Genomic DNA, 17544 nt, shown 5'->3' with positions numbered 1-17544 from the left:
CAGCTCCCAGAGTTAGGCATTAAGGGGCAGTTAAGCTGTGTACACACGGGGGCGATAGGGGCTGAAATCGCTGTGAATATGGTCGCTATTGCCATTGATGGGAGTGTGCCCCGGCGATAAATCGCCGGGTGCGCGCTCCCATTTTTAGCCCCATTCTAATCGCTGCGACCAGCTGATTACCTCTGTGGCACCGCCGGCAGAGGTTCCCTTTCATCAGCGACCATCTCTGGTCGCTGATGAAAAGGAGAAACTGAGCAGTGCTGAGCAGTATATCTTCCCTGTGTGTACACAGCTTTAGTGTTAGGCTGGGAGTTATGCTGCTTGAGATAAGGGGGGAGATATAATGCTCAGCAATATATTGCTCAGTGTCTGCTTTTTCATCAGCGACCAGAGATTGTCGCTGATGAAAGGTAACCTCTGCCGGCGGTGGCGCTGAGGTAATGAGCAGGTCGCAGGAGCAAACTCCTGCGACCAGCGTTTAGAATGGGGCTGAAAACAGGAGCACGCACCCGGCAATTTATCGCCGGGGCACACTCCCATCACTGGCAATATGGTCGCCAACGACCATATTTCCAGCGATTTTAGCCCCTGTGTGTACACAGCTTAAGAGTGCAGTGTGCATACTTAGAAGATCAGTCAGGATTCTGTTATCGGGCTTCTAGCTGTCTTACCCAACTTCTGTTTATCTAATAAACATTCTGCCACCACAGACATGTCTCAAGTTCAATTTAGGCCTGATCTACAAAATTTTGTGAATATACTTTAATGTCTCATATTCTAGTGTCACCATTATTTGATTACTGTATTGTGATGTTAGCTGTGGCTATTGGAGGTCAACTCCGTATTTTCATATATCTTGCACCTCCACTTTATTTATTTATGTATTTATTCATCCACTACAAATACCTGGAGTGCCAGCCTTCCAAGCATGATAGATAGATATTTCCCAATTGCCTCCTCTGTGTCCTCTGGTGACATTTTTTAGTGCAAGAAATGTTAATAAATTAAATTAATTAGGGGATGGGTATCGCCATGGGCAAAACTGCAAATTTGCCATAAACACATGGATTTTGCAGCAAATTCACAGATCCACGTGGTTGATTTTTTTATTTTTTTCACAGCTGAAAAATTGGCACAGAGATTGATTATGGTGAATCTAATTCACCCTCTAAAAAAAAAAAGTGAAAATTGGCAATTTTTTGCCTGCCGCAAAATTCGGCGACGATTGAATACCTCCTCATAATAGTTATAATGTATAATATCTCTCAGTTTTCCTAAACAAAGGTCATTATTGGTAAATATTAAGGTACAGTATGTTGCCTAAATTTTTATTTAGGGTAGCATGCACTAAATATAGTAAATATAATTAATACCATCAGTTTTCACTAGTACTCTACAAAAGGCTATATATTATTTTATATGTCCAGGAGAATTTCTACACACGCCCTACAACTTTAGGACCAGATCCCCCTTACACTTGTCCAACTTGTCTGAGGGACAAGTTGGACCTGATTGACTTGAGATTTATCCTATGTGCAGGAGGATCAATCTCTTGGTTAGACCCAATGCGCACGGGAACGTGCATCGGGTCCTACAGCACATCAGATTTTGTCAGATAAATTGGCCCAATCCATCTGAATTGGGTCAAATCTGACAATCTCACAAGTGTAAGGGGCCTTTTAGATTTATCAAACTATTTAAAGGTTTAATAGGCGCATTTGGAGCTGCTCCTGGTAATTCTATTGCCAGCCGCCAGAAGGGGGCACGCGTGCATGAGATGCATGCGCGCCCTGTTCTGACTGAGCCCACCTCCGCCGGCTCCCTGCTGCTTCCCCTGTAGCTGCCAGCATCCCCCACTCGCGCTGCCTGTCTCCCTGAAGTGGAGAGGAGCAGGAAATCTGCTCCCCGCCACCTTGCTGACAGGGATGCTCGCACGTCCCGTCAGATGGAGCTCCTGTCCGCCAGTCTCAGGAAACCAGAATACCCAGATGAAACCCATGCTAGCATGGGGAGAATATACAAACTCCACAAAGTTAGAGCCATACTGGGAATCAAACCTATGACCTCAATGTTGTGAGACTTTAATACTGAACATTACACCATCTTTAATGCTGATAATTAGTGAAGTTCCGTAAAGCTGTCCCATGTGACCTGCATCTTGTGTTGCATGGTGTGTTGGGTTTAGGAGTCTTAAGGTTACATCTACATTTGTCCCATCTATTTTCCGTTAGATTTGCTATTTATGTCTCAGTGGTTTTGATATATTATGTTGGTATGGTTTTTATAACAACATTGTTGCCATTTTCCAGGTGTTGTCATAACTGTCTACATGAATTGCTCTACTTTTATGAATGTCTGTTTATTGGATTTTAATATCTCATATTCTCTCAGTAACCATTATGTTTCTGTAATTTGTATTTGTATTTTAGTTCCTAATCTGTATAGATTGATGAAATGCTGTTTTGTCTTTGTAGGTGTGTGTGGTCCTCCTCCCACATACCAGTTTGCAGATCCTGATGAAAGATCTGCCAACCTACCAAACTACTTTGATAAGATGACTGTTCAGTACAATTGCAAACAAGGTTATGTACGTGATACCCAGAAAAAAAATACAATAACTTGCATAAACAAAATTTGGTCCGATCTTGACGAGTTCTGTTCACAAAGTAAGTACTGTATGCTTTTCCTATTGCTGAAGCTCAGGTGTGTGTGTGTGTGAACAGATGGAGCGCTTCTCATTCTTGCCGTCAGCGTGCCATCGCATAGGTTTTGGCGATCCTCTCTTCTTGCGCTCCCATCCGCCAAGGGCAGGGGTGGGGAACCTTTTTTGTGCCAAGGGCCGGTTGTATGAGGAAAAAAATCCTTCGGGGGCCATATGTAAAAAATTCTCTTACAAATTCTCCTGCTGCAGCCGTCCCACACTCTGGTGGCTGCCACTGAATAGGACTGACAGTCTCCGGCTGCTGTTGATAAAGAGGAATCTCGCGAGAACTACCAACCTCTCCAGAGAATTCCCCTGTACTTGACTCCCGGCAAAGCCGACAGGCGGGTGGGAGGGCCACTCAGACTGGCTACGGGAGCCGCATACGGCCCCCGGGCCTGAGGTTCATGGATGCCAAGGGGCATGGATGCTCACCATGCAATACAAGTGGTCACCTCTGGGTGGCTAATGCTCCACCAATCTTGCGGTGGATTGATATACTCTACCGATGGATCGGTATCGAAATTCGCTGAGCGAGCTTACACAGTAAACTACAGACGCTTGTGTGTCTCATCCCCGTGAACATCGCTGTGGCTCCATCTGTACTGTACAACTGTACTTCTGCTGTGTGCTAGTATAATTGTTGTGTATGTACTGTGATAATTAATTTTGTCAATGAATACTATTTAACCATTTAAGTGTCCCAGCGCTAACCTTATGTGCTGAGTCGGCAATTAGGAGGAGTAGAGGCTTTCATTAAATCAGCCCTCTCCTTACACATATTCAGTGCACAGTGCATTAAAGCTATATTGCACTTAATCTATTTGGCATACATATAAGGGAACCTGACTATATTAGTGCTATATGGATAAATTAAAATTGATTTATTTATTAATAGTTTATTGTATAGTGCACACATATTCCACAGCGCTTTACAGAGAATATTTGATCATTCACATCAGTCCCTGCCCCAGTGGAGCTTAAAATCGATATTAAATGAGCTTAAAGCTTGATTTCTCTGGTTTCAATTGGCTCAGAACTGGGTTTGTATGGAAGAGGAGACGTTTATCTACCAGAAGATATGAACCCCAAGATTCTGAGACCCCCGGAAAGGGTAACTGCAAACATCAGAACCCATGGTGGGTCTGAATTAACGGGTCCATTCTAGTCAATGGGGGAAAATTGTGTCTATTTTGCACCCTGATATCTCCGGTTCTATGTGTCCTAGAGACTTGAGACTGTACCATATGAAAGAGGAGACTCTTGGCTTACAGAGTAGATGAAGTAGTAGTTTATATGACATCAGTAAGGGAAGCGGCAAGCATCCGTAGTTAGAGTGCCTTCCAATTGTCCACCTACTGTAGCTCATTACTACTGAGTGCCGCAAATAGGAAATACTGTATAGAGAGGCTAAAGACAGTGTTTTTGCATCCAATAACTTTTATCTATCCCCATTAAACTTATAGAGATATCACTTATAGCTGTAACTGTTACAGTACAATACATTCTTTTTTATTGCATACGGGCCGTTGTTTTAAACCTTTGGAATAAAAGTTACTTTTAAATAAATTCATTATTCATTTATATTGATTTTCTAAGTGTGCCCCAAAACCCTCTTGTACTTCCTCAGCCACCTTTGACTTCTCAACATTGGAAGTATGCTTTAGCGGGACAAATCTGTAGATACATTTAAATGTTTGTTTACAGTCCATTGCAATGATATTCTAATCTGAGGTGTTTTTTTGTATTTCAGCAAACAATGTACCCATAATTGTAGGTAAGTGAGCAAAACTGTACTTGACCAATTGATTTGTGTGCGTTGCACAGATTTTTTCCCCCCTCAATTGCGTATTATTCATACATTGGATGATACTGGTTTTTATACTTGACACAAACTTGGCAAAACTCGTTTAGATAAAATGTGTCCATTGTAAAAATTATGTGTATTTTAAGCAACGTTCTTGCATGTTTTCAGTGATCAGCATGTTAGTGATAATGGTGTCCACTGCAGTTTTGCTGCCTCATGTTATCACTATAGGCTATGAAAAGGTCGTACTATGGGGCACAGGACTGATAAGAGTGGTTAGAGTGATACTCGAAATACTCTTGGCACACTGGGTCTGATTCATATGTGACAGGGAGCCGCTGCATCAATATAGCCATAAAGCAGGAGGAGTCACCTGTGTCCTTGGATGCAAAATTGGAGGAATTGTTTGGCTTCTTGATACATGGGATCACACAGGCCAGCCGCTGCAGGTTCCAAGCAAGGGAATCTGTCTGGTCCCTCCCTGGCAGTGGCGGCGACAAGCCACCATTTGAGAAATGGAGACCATCACCTCCAGATGGCATCAGGCTGTCAATCACTAACCAACTGAGGCTGTCCAGAGTCTGGCACTGCAAATTACCAGTACAAGTTCTATGCATGTGCAAAGTACTAAACATCAGTGCTGCATGGGCCACAAGTACCGTGTTTCCCCGATAATAAGACACTGTCTTATTTTTTTTTTCCTCTCAAAAAAGACCATAGGTCTTATTTTCGGGGGAGGGCTTATTTTAATAGACCCCACATTCTTGATGGCCCCAAACCTTTCCACATGCCCCCACATTCTTGATGGCCCCAAACCTCTGTTTGCTTACCGAGACAGCCAGAACTGTATTGATGGCCCCTGTGTGCTGTCGGCGCTGTACAGGCTGTACTGTTCAGCAGCCGCGTGATGTGCGCAGCGTGACGTCACGCCGCACCTACCGCAATGCATCCCTGGGAACGGGAGCCGCGGTATTATCGTACAGGTACAGGAGAGTTGAGCGGGGCTGAGCAGGGCTACATTTTAATAACTTTAATAAAATCTATGGGAAAATTCATAGGCCTTATTTTCGGGGGAGGGCTTATTTTGGACAAATGTTCCAAATCTGGGGTAGGGCTTATTATCGGGGTAGGTCTAATTATCGGGGAAACGGTATGTGACCTAAATCAGGCCCACTGTGCTGCTCTTTGAATCTGTCACCCTCTACGGAACATGCAACAATATTGTTACATTTAAAAAAAAAATTGTGTGTGAAGACTTTAGCTTCTTGTAGAGATTGCTGGAGAGATACTGGGGCAGATGTATTAAGCCTGGCGAAGAGATAAATTGGAAGGAGATAACGCACCAGCCAATCAGCTGTGTTTGAAATATGATAGTTGGGAATTGATTGGCTGCTGCTATATCTCCTTCCACTTTATCTCCACTTTATCTCTTTGCCAGGCTTAATACATCTGCCTCAATGTGAAAAGTACATGGTGCATAATTATTTACTGATACAGTAGTTCTGCGGTTCTCAAACTGTGGGTCCTGACCCCAAAGTGGGTCGCGACTCCATGTTGCTGACCATCAGGCTGATGACTTTTCTCATCTCAGTCAGTGATTCAAGGAGTCTGAAAAAGTCTGTTGAATTGTCTGTTACTTCAGACTCCTCCCATCATTTAGTGTCTACACAATGCTGCCATGTATGTGCCGTCTACTGACTACACATGGGACGTGATGACCTTCTGCAGTCACTTGCTGGGGTCCTGTAATAAATGTTATTATCTGATGGGGTCCCAGAGCAAAATAGTTAGAGGGACCCCTGCAGTAGTTGATCAAATATGCTCATAGTCATTAAAGGGAAATACATCATATTTTGTACAGTTGTTGATGAAGCACAATTGTAGTTGTAGCTGCCAGTGTGAGTAATGGGGAGAGATTCACAGCTGATCTTGTACAATGTACAGTAAAGGTTTTATCATTTGTTTTGGGATGTCTGCAAACTGCTTCGACTAGTTTAGATGTCTGTTTGGATTCTGATGATGATGGGGGGGGTGTTTCATTAAAGATAAAATAAGAAATCATTCCGCCACCCCTAGGGTGCCGGCCTCCTCTTTCTTTTACTCTGGATCCCCATGGCTGCTGTGCTGCTGCAGAAAGGAGAAGCCTCCCATGGGGATCTGAATGCTAACCGTTTCCCACACCTCTTTAACATTTAGTGGTGCTAAGGTACCCCACGCCCCCAGTCCATTCCCTCGGCAGGTATGGGCTTTTATTCCGAGCCTGGGGCCCCAGATCTATAAATTTCTAAATTCTGCTTAAAGATAACCTCTACCTATTCTCTCACTGCTCCATACAGTAATTGTAGGAGAAAATGCTGAGTGATTGGCAACATGTAAGAAATCTCTACGCAGCTTCAGTTTTTGTCTTAACAGAATTTAATTAATAAATGTTTTTGTAATAAAAATTTATTTGCAGGTTTATAAAGAATATTAATTTGACTACATTTTTTACAGTACTTGCTGCGTTATATGGGTGTTACAGTAAGAGGCACTGGAAAGTAATATCATAGGAGGCTGTTTTGTGATCTGGCATCATTTGTACATCATTATTAGTAATACATTCCTCTAAAATTCCATTAAAATGTTTTTTTTTCTTTTTTTACATTCTTTTAAGGAATAATCATTGCAATTGCGGTTGTTTGCTGTTGTGGAGTACTGATTTGGTATTTTAAAAAACATAAAAAGAGCGGGTGAGATCACTTATTGCATATGTGTCTGTCTATTATTCTTTGCATGTTCTTACAGACATTGCAAAAAAGCACTTCTTGCTATCCTCTGTTTCTTTCAGAACACTTTTCTCCCTTTTAGTGTAAAGTATTAATTTACTTGGTGTATCAGATGTATTTGTTTTGGTAAGAAGCATCTGTTCTCCCAGGTTTGGTTTAACGGACATCCTACCCGCCACTCTCCTGCTCCAGGGGTCATGTGGTCAGAATCTGTGTCAGGATAATAATAAAGGACAATAAATTAGGGCAAACAGGTGAAAATCAGCCTATTTAAAACATTCATTATCCAAAATATTATTTATTCTTCAATTCTCAGGAGAGTGACGCTGGGGTGTAGGGTTGGAGTAGCCTGGCACCAAATGGGTTAAACCTTTTGCCTCCTGTGCAGCCCAGGCTCCTCCCCATATGCCCTGCCTCTGCCCCCAGTTCTCGTTTGGTGCACCTTTTATAGTAGGGGGTTGTTTTAGGCAGACTTATTTTATTTTAGGATTTTTATTTATTTATTTTTACACTGTGCAGCAGCGCTGGGTGTCTGAAAGACACCAGCAATGCTGCACAATCACCAGTTGGCCACAGCACCACTCCTGCCAGTCCATGGGCATTGAAGGGGACCATAGCTTGCCACCGGGGACAGGTAAGGGTGTCTCTGCACTCCATCCTCCTGCTAGACCACCACAGAAGTTGGGCAGGCAGCACCAGTAGCACGGCAGCTCATGTGGCAGTCCAGGACCCCAGCCGCTTTACTGGCGCTGTCCTGGTGCTGTTTCTTGGTGGATATCTATCAGGAGGGGAGGTGAGCTCTCCCCACTAGCTCCTTCCCTGGGTTAGCAGCATGCGCTCCATCATGCAGGCTTTCCACCATTGGTCTCCTTCTCCTCCCTCTCTCACACAGGCCAGAGATGCAGAGCACCCATTAGGTCCAGTCCGGAGTTCTTCTGTTGGCAGAGTTTGGATTCCTTCCCTGTATACCTCTCCTCCATTAAGGATTAGGTCACACAATTACAATGCTGTGGCTAGTTGAGCTTATTGCCCTGTGTTTCTGCATTGTATGTACTGTATGCTTGATGTGTTTACCTCAGTCTGCATTTAACTCTTTAGCTACTTGTTTTGCTCAGCTCTGCTACCTCGGGATGCAGTCAAAATCCCGACGGGGTCAAAATCCCGACGGGGTCAAAATCCCGACATATAGAATGTACAAGTGAAACAGTCTACATGCCTTTCTGTCGACAGGTGCAAGGTCGACATGGGTTTTTTCACTGTTTTTGAACCGACATGTGCCGACAGGCGGTATTTCATGCCCTACCATCCACTACGGCGTGGTGGGAGAATAAAATAGTGTGCCGAGTGCAGCGAGGCACCGTGCCAGAAGCATTGTCAGCGAAGCGAGCGATGCGAGGGGCTGCGGTTCACTTGCAACTGTGTCCATGTCGACTGTGTCGACATTCGAGTAAAAAAAAACACAGTGAAAAAACCCATGTCGACCTCTCACCTGTCCACCGAAAGTCATGTAGACTGTTTCACCTGTACATTCTATATGTCGGGATTTTAAATATCGGGATTTTGTCCATTTTGACCGTCGGGATTTCATACCGAATCCGCTTCCTCAGTTAGTAAGTCAAATGTCTGTCCTGATGCACTGTTTGTCCTGTATGGCTTTCACAAGCGTGGTTGACCTGCTAGTAAACAGACCATTGGATGCTGGCTTCATTCTGTCATTCAGCATGCTTACCTGGATGCGTATCTCTCGATTCCGTCCGGCATTCAAGCTCATTCCACTCGGGTTGTGTGTCTTCATGGGCTGTTGGGGGTGGTACAACAACAGAATAGATTTGCAGAGTGGCAACTTGTACTAAATGTGTAAAAACCTAAAAAAGTCCCTTTGCTTCCCAAGACTCTGCCTTCAGACAGAGTGCTCTTAATGCAGCTCAGTCATGCCCCCCCCCCCCACCCTTAGGTTGCTGCATTAGGATGTCCCAGCATCAGCCCTGTGTCTCCTAAGAACAAAAGAAAAAAGGGCCTTAACTGTTAAATCATTCTTTGAGGTACTCAGGAGACACAGGGATCCCTCCCTGCCATGCATGCTTCTGTTATTAGTTACTGTTAGAGTTCCGTTGTCCCTTGTTGTGTGGACTAGAATGTTTGGTCTCCAGTAGACTGCAGATGTTTGTATGTAGTTCTCCTCTTCCTTGCTATCTTGGGCTTGCTAACATGAACTGACTGCCTGGGCAGAGGTAGGGCATAGGGGGAGGAGGAGCCTTAGTTGCCTTTGAGGCAAAAGGTTTAGCCCGTTTTGGTGCCAGGCTACTCCAATCCTGTACCCCAGCGTTAACCTTGTGTCTCCGGAGTACCTTGAAGAAAGAGATTTAAAAGGTAAGACATATATCTCCCTATCCATGCCATGCTGAACTCTAGCATTGGAGGAAACATATGATATTTGAGGTAATGGATTAGTCATTTTAATTAATGTTTGAGGAAAAAGTGTTTCTATTGTAAGTCACAAATATCATCTGCTAGCTGCCGTCAAGCATTACTCTCCATTTATTTTAACTGAAACTTGTCCCACTCCTGGTTCTGTGCTACATTGAGACACTATCACCCACCAGCTTAGAGTAATTGTGTATTTGGTATTTGCTTGATGCTGCAGATGTGTTCTCATACATTTAGCCTTAATACGCCATGCAGCCTTTTGTAAGTGAGCTGACAGGTTTTATGCAACTCTACTAATGCTGGGCATCTTTTTTGATGAAAGTGCATCATATTCACAATGCAGTGTGACTAGGACATACGATGAGATGGTGCTGAGTAATTTGATATGACATTTGTATAGTGTTTGGCCGAGTCTGTAGAACTATAGAACTATGACTTGTATTGGGAAAAACGCTACTTTGTATAGATCCAGATACTGAGTCTCATACAGATATGCTAGGGTTATAACTAGAGACAGGATTATATGCATTTGCATATTTGCATATGCATTCGCATATTTTGCCCATTCTCACTTGTTATTGCATATTTTACCTAAAATCTAGTGATGGTGCATATTTTAGGACCCACCACCTTTCCACCCACGAATCACAGCAGTGATTTGCCCTCCTGCTGGCCAGGTAGTGGTAGAGTGTGCAGGCCGAGCCAATATGTGCGCAGTGTGGGGGACATTGCTCTAGGCTGCCAATCTATTTTAATAAAAGTCAGTCGGGGCGGGTTATGCCACAAAGCTCCTGAACCTTTGCCTGCCCCTGGCCTGGGACTTTGCACCAAGAGAGAGACTTCTGCAGCAGAGGAGGTGGGCGGAAGGATTGTAACATCACGCGGTGCGGAGAAAACTCCGGGTCACAGTGAGTATGCGGCGCAGGGAGAAAGCCTTCCACTGCGCCGCTTTCACATGCTATGCTGACATTTGATCCATCTGCGCTGGAGATGAGGGTCTGTGTAGTTGATAACAGAAGAGCCTAGGATGCTGCAGTCTGCTGTAGCAGCCTGGAGGAAAAAAAATCCTGTGTACAGCCTTAAACATCTGCAGGGGCTGTGGGCCTATTTTTGAGGTTTATTTGCAACTAATAGGATGCTGATTTTTAAATAAATAAGTTAAAAATGACTTTTTTCATTATTCAATGTAGCATATTTTAACACTTTTCATGCATATTTTAAGTATTTTTCATGCATATTTGCATGCATATTTAAAGCTTTTTATATTGCATATAATCCTGTCTCTATGAATCAGCACAGACTCCTAATGTGCCCTAGAAGAAAAATACACCCGATGCTAGAATATTCTCATGTGGCTGTAGGTGCCAAGAAGGGCTGGTTAGCATGACAAAAGATGTATGGGACTTCTGTATGCCTGTTGTTGGACTTGGAGCCGGGGCACATGTTACCAATGTGTGCTGATTGTTGTAGAGACAGCTGCTGATACTGTACCTGCAGGGTCCTTAACAGAATAGTGCAGATTGATTAAATAAAATGCTAACACCCTTTATTTAGGGGTGTTATATAGATCAAAATTGGTTTATGATCTTGTTTAAATAAAATTTATCCATTAACCCTTTTTTTGTGAGTGTTTCCTACTGGGTGAGGTTTTTTTTATTTTGGGGGGAGCGCTCCCTAAAAACAGATTTCTCTCTCCCTAAAAACCGATGTCTCTCTCCCAGGGCCCAGGCGACCCTAAGAGACAGACAGACAGACCCACAATTTTTCGGGTTTGTCAATATCCCTTCATAGTCCCTTCTCTGGTGCCAATAAGGAATAGAAACAATATGTGGTGAGCAGTTAGGGGAGATGCCTTTGAGGAAAGGTATGCATATAGATCTGTAAATCTGTGGAGGGCTGAAGTGAGGTTGTGTATTCTAAAACCAAATCATATTTATAAAGAGGCGGCAATTGGGAATGACTGTTCCCATATGATAAATTAGTTTGGTTCTTCCTTTTGTCAGAGACGTCTCCTGGTCACCTCCACTCCAAGGTATGGTGACTTTTTTAAGGTCAACAAATTTTCAAGAAACAAAACACTTATCTGTGCAAATCAGTGTATCTTTATTTATTGGCCAAGCCACAATACAATCTAATATGGTAGTATTCTGTACCCTCTTTTTGCCTTCTATAGGGCAAATTAGACAGCACGACTACCTGGAGAGATGATTCCTCAGTGGTCTTCTCCATTGCTTGTAGAAACACTAATTCCTTGAATGAACCTTTAAAAAGATTCAAGCTAGCTACTTCTAGCATAAAATAGTATAATGTATTATTAAAACATGGATCAACAAACAACCAGGAATCATTTAGTACCATAAAAAAGGTAAGCACCCATTTTCCAGGGCTCCACACACAATCAAAGGTGAATTAATTCGCTCCACCTGTGATCGTTTAAAATGTGTCAGTGACTGAGTGCACCTGTTCACCTGCCAGGTGACCTGGAAAATGTGCACTGTTGGGGGTCCTTGAGGACCTAGGTTGAGAACCACTGATATAAGGCATTTTCTAAGCGATCTGACTAGATCGCTTAGAAAAGTGCCCCTACATCGCTCCATGTGTAGGTGGTGATAATGCTGGATAAATCTGGGCAGGGCCAGTGTTCTCACCGGAGAACACTGACCCTGACCGATCGCACAGCACTGACACATCACTGTGATGAGCGATCTAGCATCACTCCGAACACTGTGCAAATCTCCCAGAGTAAAGGCCCTCTAGTTCTGAGGGTTTTTTTAAGGCTTAACTACTGATCAACTACCTTCAGCATGCTAAAATATGGTCTATATCAAAGTGGAAAATAGAATTTTTATTTTATTTTGTTTAGCTTGCAAAAATAGGGTTTTAAATTTATTTTAACAGTGGACTTCAGCGTGTCAGTGGCTCCTATTTGGATTACAGTTAATATCCATTCTCAAATGATTAAATCATGGAAAATAAGTTTATTTCCTGTACAGTGGTCTTTGTTTGTAAAGTACCTGCTCATGAACTAGTATATTTAGTTTACCTTTTCTGTGTTCTTAACTTTGTTTGTGGATTCTATTCTTTATCTCCTATTCTTGATCGCATTGGCTGTCCTTTGGTTTTTACACAATTACTCTTTGTAGTTTTCTATATACTGTATACTTTTCTTTTTTTCTTTTTAGGAAGCCCAAGTCAGATACTCTTAATGTGCAGTACACTCATTGTAATGCATAAATATTTATGAAGAAATGAAGATCGTATTTCTTTACAATTACAACAATGAAAAACCCCGCATCTGATCACTGAGAAGGCTCTTCCTCCATAAGCCTGGTTGTCTCTCTCCTGTACTGAAACTACTGAAACTTGGGTATAATTAAGTCATATAATATTGTATTGAGCTCTCAAAGCTGATTGGATGGTAATTTACAGACACATGGCCGCTTGCTGGGCTTCCCCTTCCCCGCTTAGTCCATGGCAGTTCTACATCTTCATGTTTTCCCCCCTTCCTCCCATCCTACACTTGAAGCTTGGCTGCATAGCTTGCAGAAAACATGAAGAACCCTTCTAGCAAGTATAACCACAAGAAAAACACAACTTGATCTCAGGGGAATTTAGAACAGGAGAATTACTGGCTATTTATGCTTTCACTGGGGTTTTATGCTGCTTATTAGGAAAATTACTGTGTATCACATTTGTGCCTGTCAAGCAACCAATGAATGTTAGTTGGTTCCCAAAATATCTTTTATTTTAATAAATACATTTTAAATAATTTCTGTATCTTAAGTCTCAGATAACTTACATGATGCAGGAAATTTGGTACGGGTCTCTTTCTGCCCACATCTAGCACATGTGTTACTTGGCTTGGTTACTGTATGTCCTTGTTGTATTCATGTCTCTGTGCATGTGACTGTCTTATACCTGTACTAACTTTTCTGCAATATTAAATGTAAATAGAGGGATGAGCTCTTTTACTCACTTTTGTACAGTATGTATAGCCACAACTATTTAACCTCTCTCCTTGAAGTTCTTAATGATCTGATAAATGGTTGAAATGAGGTGCAGTCTTACTAGCAGCAATATCCTAGCCTGTGCAGCCCTTTCTGTGCAACTTGTTTTCTTGCAGGTGAACTGAGGAAGATCAATGACTTCAAGCCCCACTTTCCCTTCCAGTTTGTTATTCCAACCCAATAAGCATGACAGAGTGATCTCCAGCCCTGTCCTCATCAACACCCACCTGTGTTAACAAGAGTATCACTGATAGGTCAGCTGATCCTTTTGTGGCTGGGCTGAAATGTAGTGGAAATGTTTTTGGGATTACGTTCATTGTCATGGCAAAGTTGGACTTTGCAATTAATTAAAATTTCTCTGATTTACTCTTCATGACATTTTGCAGTATATGCAAATTGCTATAATAAAAACTGAGGCAGCAGGCTTTGTGAAAATGTTATTTTAGTCATAAAATTTTTGCACAGGCCTGTATAGTTGTAGACAAATTTTGAAAGGTTGGGGTGGCACTGTTTTGTCTAAAGTCCTTTCCATAGCTTCTTTATGTTGGGGAATTGAGTCATGAAGGTTGCGGTGGTAAGCTTGACACCTGTGTCGTGTAATTTGTAATGTCATCCGATATGATCAGACAGTGTTTGGCATGGTGGTCGGATAATACATGTAGTAGATGTAGTTTCAGCAGAATTACCTATAATAAGGTGTCTGGTGGGAAACTAAACACAATATTTAGTATTAGATTTGTCAGTGAGGGGATGTGCTCATGTTATTTAATGGACACAATGTTCAACTGGATTAGTAGTTTATTTAATGATCTACTGAAAAAGCATAATGTGTAAGCATAATCATACCAAAATAATATGGTGGTTATTACTACTTTTTTTGCACTTGAGGTTTTCTAACTACTAATTGGTAATTATGCATTTTGGTACATTTGTACTATGTGTGTGTTTGTAAATGAAAGTATAACTAGGACAACTGTTTTCTATAATATAAACGCATAAAATCAGAGTTGTGTGTTTAGACCAAATGGTCTATTTTGGTCTAGTTGTTTGTCAGAGAAGCACTCAACTAAAGAGTACTTGGAAAAGTCCATCTGTTACTTGTTTCTGCTAGATAGTTCACTTTAGTATAACAGGCATATACATGTGTTGCGTTGGGTGCAAATTCCCAACAGCCAGGATCCTTACACCTCCCAGTAAGTATTTTCACCCTAAACCTAATTCTGACTCTTACCCACCCCACCTCTCCCAAATTCTAACAATAGTCATCCCCCTAGTGCAGGGATGGGGAACCTTAGGCCCTCCAGCTGTTGTTGAACTATACATCCCGTCATGCCTTGCAACAGATTTAGCATGGCCAAATAACAAAACTGTAGCAGGGCATGTGTGGATGTTAGTTCAAAAACAGTTGGAGGGCCGAAGGTTCCCGATTCCTGTCCTAGTGCCTAACCCCGAGTCCAGTATGTCCTGAATTCATCAAACACATTTGTGGCCTTTTAACAAAAAGATAGCCTTGAAATGACTCATGGAGGTCAATCCAATTAGATGAGAGTTGCCTTTTGCGAGATGTGAGTTGCCCTTTTCACAGGAAAGTAACAATGTGCATTTATTTTGCCATCCAATTAGAAACTTGCATTGAAGCAGTCAGAATAAACATTGCAATTTTTTGCTTGCTTTCCCCTCAGGGTGCGGAAAATCTTTATTGTAAAGTAAATATTTCTAGACTTGCTTTAGAACCCTTTAACACCCCCCCTCCTCCACCACCATCAACTAGTTAGGTCTTTAAAACTTTTTAGTTGGCTTAATTGTGCCAATTATAACGCAGAATTTTTTGGGATTCGAAAATTAACTTACACGCATGGCTATCCCTAGCGCCATCAATATCAGTGGCAGCGGGGACCCGGTGAGGTGTCGGCATACACCCTTGCTGATGTGGGGGTAGCATGACCTTGAGATGCTAATCGCCAAACTGTCTGGACCGCTGTCAGTAAGGAGCCCTCTGCTTTTAGCAGAAGTTGTTGACACCAGGAATACCTGATTTCTGGTAATCCTCTGGGTTTAGTAATTTATTGTATTGCAGATATTTTATTTAAGCAAAACTGATACTGAATGACAAATGTACTTCTTAAATTATTTTGGGTTATTAACCCTTTTAAGTTTAATTTACTAAACCTATGTGGAAAATAGGAATGTAAAATGTGTGTAAATGTGAACCAGTTGTCTTTAGAATGTTATGCTTTGTTAATAAAGAATGCACAAAATGAAGATGTAGTTTGCTTCTGCTGATACTTATTTTTATTTTATGTTTGGGGCTCTGATTACAGTATTTGCTCACATTTATTAAGACTACAGCTCCTCAATAGTTAAACTGTGGACATACTGATTGGTTGTACCAGTATGTTACATAAAAATGTAAAATATTCAGGGCCAGATTTATTAAGCTCGGTGAAGTGATAAAGTGTCTAGTTTTTATCACCGGCCAATCAGCTCCTAACTGTGAAGTTACAGGCTTGGTTTGAAAAATGACAGTGGGGAGCTGATTGTCCGGTGATAAAAACCAGGCACTTTATCACTTTAACGAGCTTAATAAATCTACCCCTCAGTACCATCGATTGCAGAAATTGCCAGACAGATACAATCTGATAGCAGCTGACACTGAATTGAATCTTTCAGTATGCAGACTTTGCTGTTACCTCCCATAGGCTGCAAGCAGAATCTGTCTTCTGCAGTTAATGAACAGAAGCGTTCGCAAATAATTGACTGTGCTCCTTAATATATATGAAGATCGCTACTCCATATAACCATAAGTCTATATTAAATGCAAAATCAGTCCATCTAGCACAATTGTATATTACTATATGTCTATATATGTATTCCCGCAGCCAGCATAGTCAGTACATCCGCGGCTAGCCTGAGCTTACATAGTTAGCGTAGTCAGTCAGCATTGTGTCACCACTTATTACATTGTGTCAGTTATGGCTGCCAAACCATTAACCATCTTCAACCTACCACAGACGGAGGAGGAGTCTATGGAGTTTTTACAATGCCACCACTTGCTTCCAGAGACACAGACCTGTGTCAACGGGCATCCTATGAGGCTCAATGTTAAGGTGGGTATGTGGCGCTGCCACATAAGCTGTGGGAAGGTCAGTCTCCGTGCCGCACATTGGTTTTACGGATGTCACCTCACATTTCTGACCCTCCTGCGGTTCATATATTCGTGGGGTCCATACCAAAATATTGAAAGGCTCTGGGGCTCATGCAAGTGGAGAAACAAAAGACAGAGGGGCACTGCGCATCAATACCTTGACTCCTACCCGCAGGAGTTTATCTGGCGCAAAACCCTTGGTGCAGAGAACGCTTTCTTGCGCATTTTACATGCACTAACTCTGGTCCCAACGGCTGACAAACCAGCCGACACAAATGTTGACGCAGCTGCGTCAACATCGGCTGCATCTGAAGGGAATGCAGAAAGAGAAGAATGATGTATGATATGCCAGGTGTGATTGTTTTCTTTAAACACCCCCACTATCCACGTCATCCTAAAGCATGGCGAGCGGACTCGTTATGTGACCTCCTTACCTGTTCATGCCCCCACTATCCACGTCTGTGTGGAGTTGATTTTATAAAGTGTGGCGAGCCACCGAGCCCATGGCGTGCGCAGCAAGCCCTGCGAGGGGGACGTGGCTTACTTGACGTGTATTCCGCGTCCCCTCGCAGGGCTCGTTTTACGCGTCCCCTCGAGTGGCTCGCCACGCTTCAGGGCTCAGTGGCTTGCTGTGCTCGCCACACTTTATAAAATCAACTCTATGCCGACGCGGATAGTGGGGGTATAAACAG

The 17544-nt window shown here is 42.5% G+C and overlaps 1 protein-coding gene across 6 annotated transcripts in view; it reads left to right on the top strand.

Moving 5' to 3' along the window:
* The window catches only part of LOC146060047 (zona pellucida sperm-binding protein 3 receptor-like), a 101945-nt gene extending 85976 nt beyond the window's left edge, over positions 1–15969 (top strand). For 5 of the 6 annotated variants that reach the window (XM_083172844.1, XM_083172843.1, XM_083172839.1 and 2 more), the window contains exons 14-17: positions 2475–2666; positions 4455–4478; positions 7162–7237; positions 12883–15969. In XM_083172844.1, the coding sequence (XP_083028970.1) occupies positions 2475–2666; positions 4455–4478; positions 7162–7237; positions 12883–12934 (344 nt within the window). In that variant the 3' untranslated portion in view covers positions 12935–15969. The remainder of the gene's footprint in view (positions 1–2474; positions 2667–4454; positions 4479–7161; positions 7238–12882) is intronic. The other variant, XM_083172841.1, reaches the window with a different exon arrangement.
* Positions 15970–17544: the final 1575 nt, after the last annotated feature.

The sequence above is a fragment of the Crinia signifera genome, chromosome 2 (genome assembly GCF_055691185.1).
Source record: "Crinia signifera chromosome 2, ASM5569118v1, whole genome shotgun sequence".
In the NCBI taxonomy this organism is placed as follows: domain Eukaryota; kingdom Metazoa; phylum Chordata; class Amphibia; order Anura; family Myobatrachidae; genus Crinia; species Crinia signifera.
Note: the sequence above shows the minus strand (reverse complement) of the source record. Positions and strands in the feature narration are given on the sequence as shown.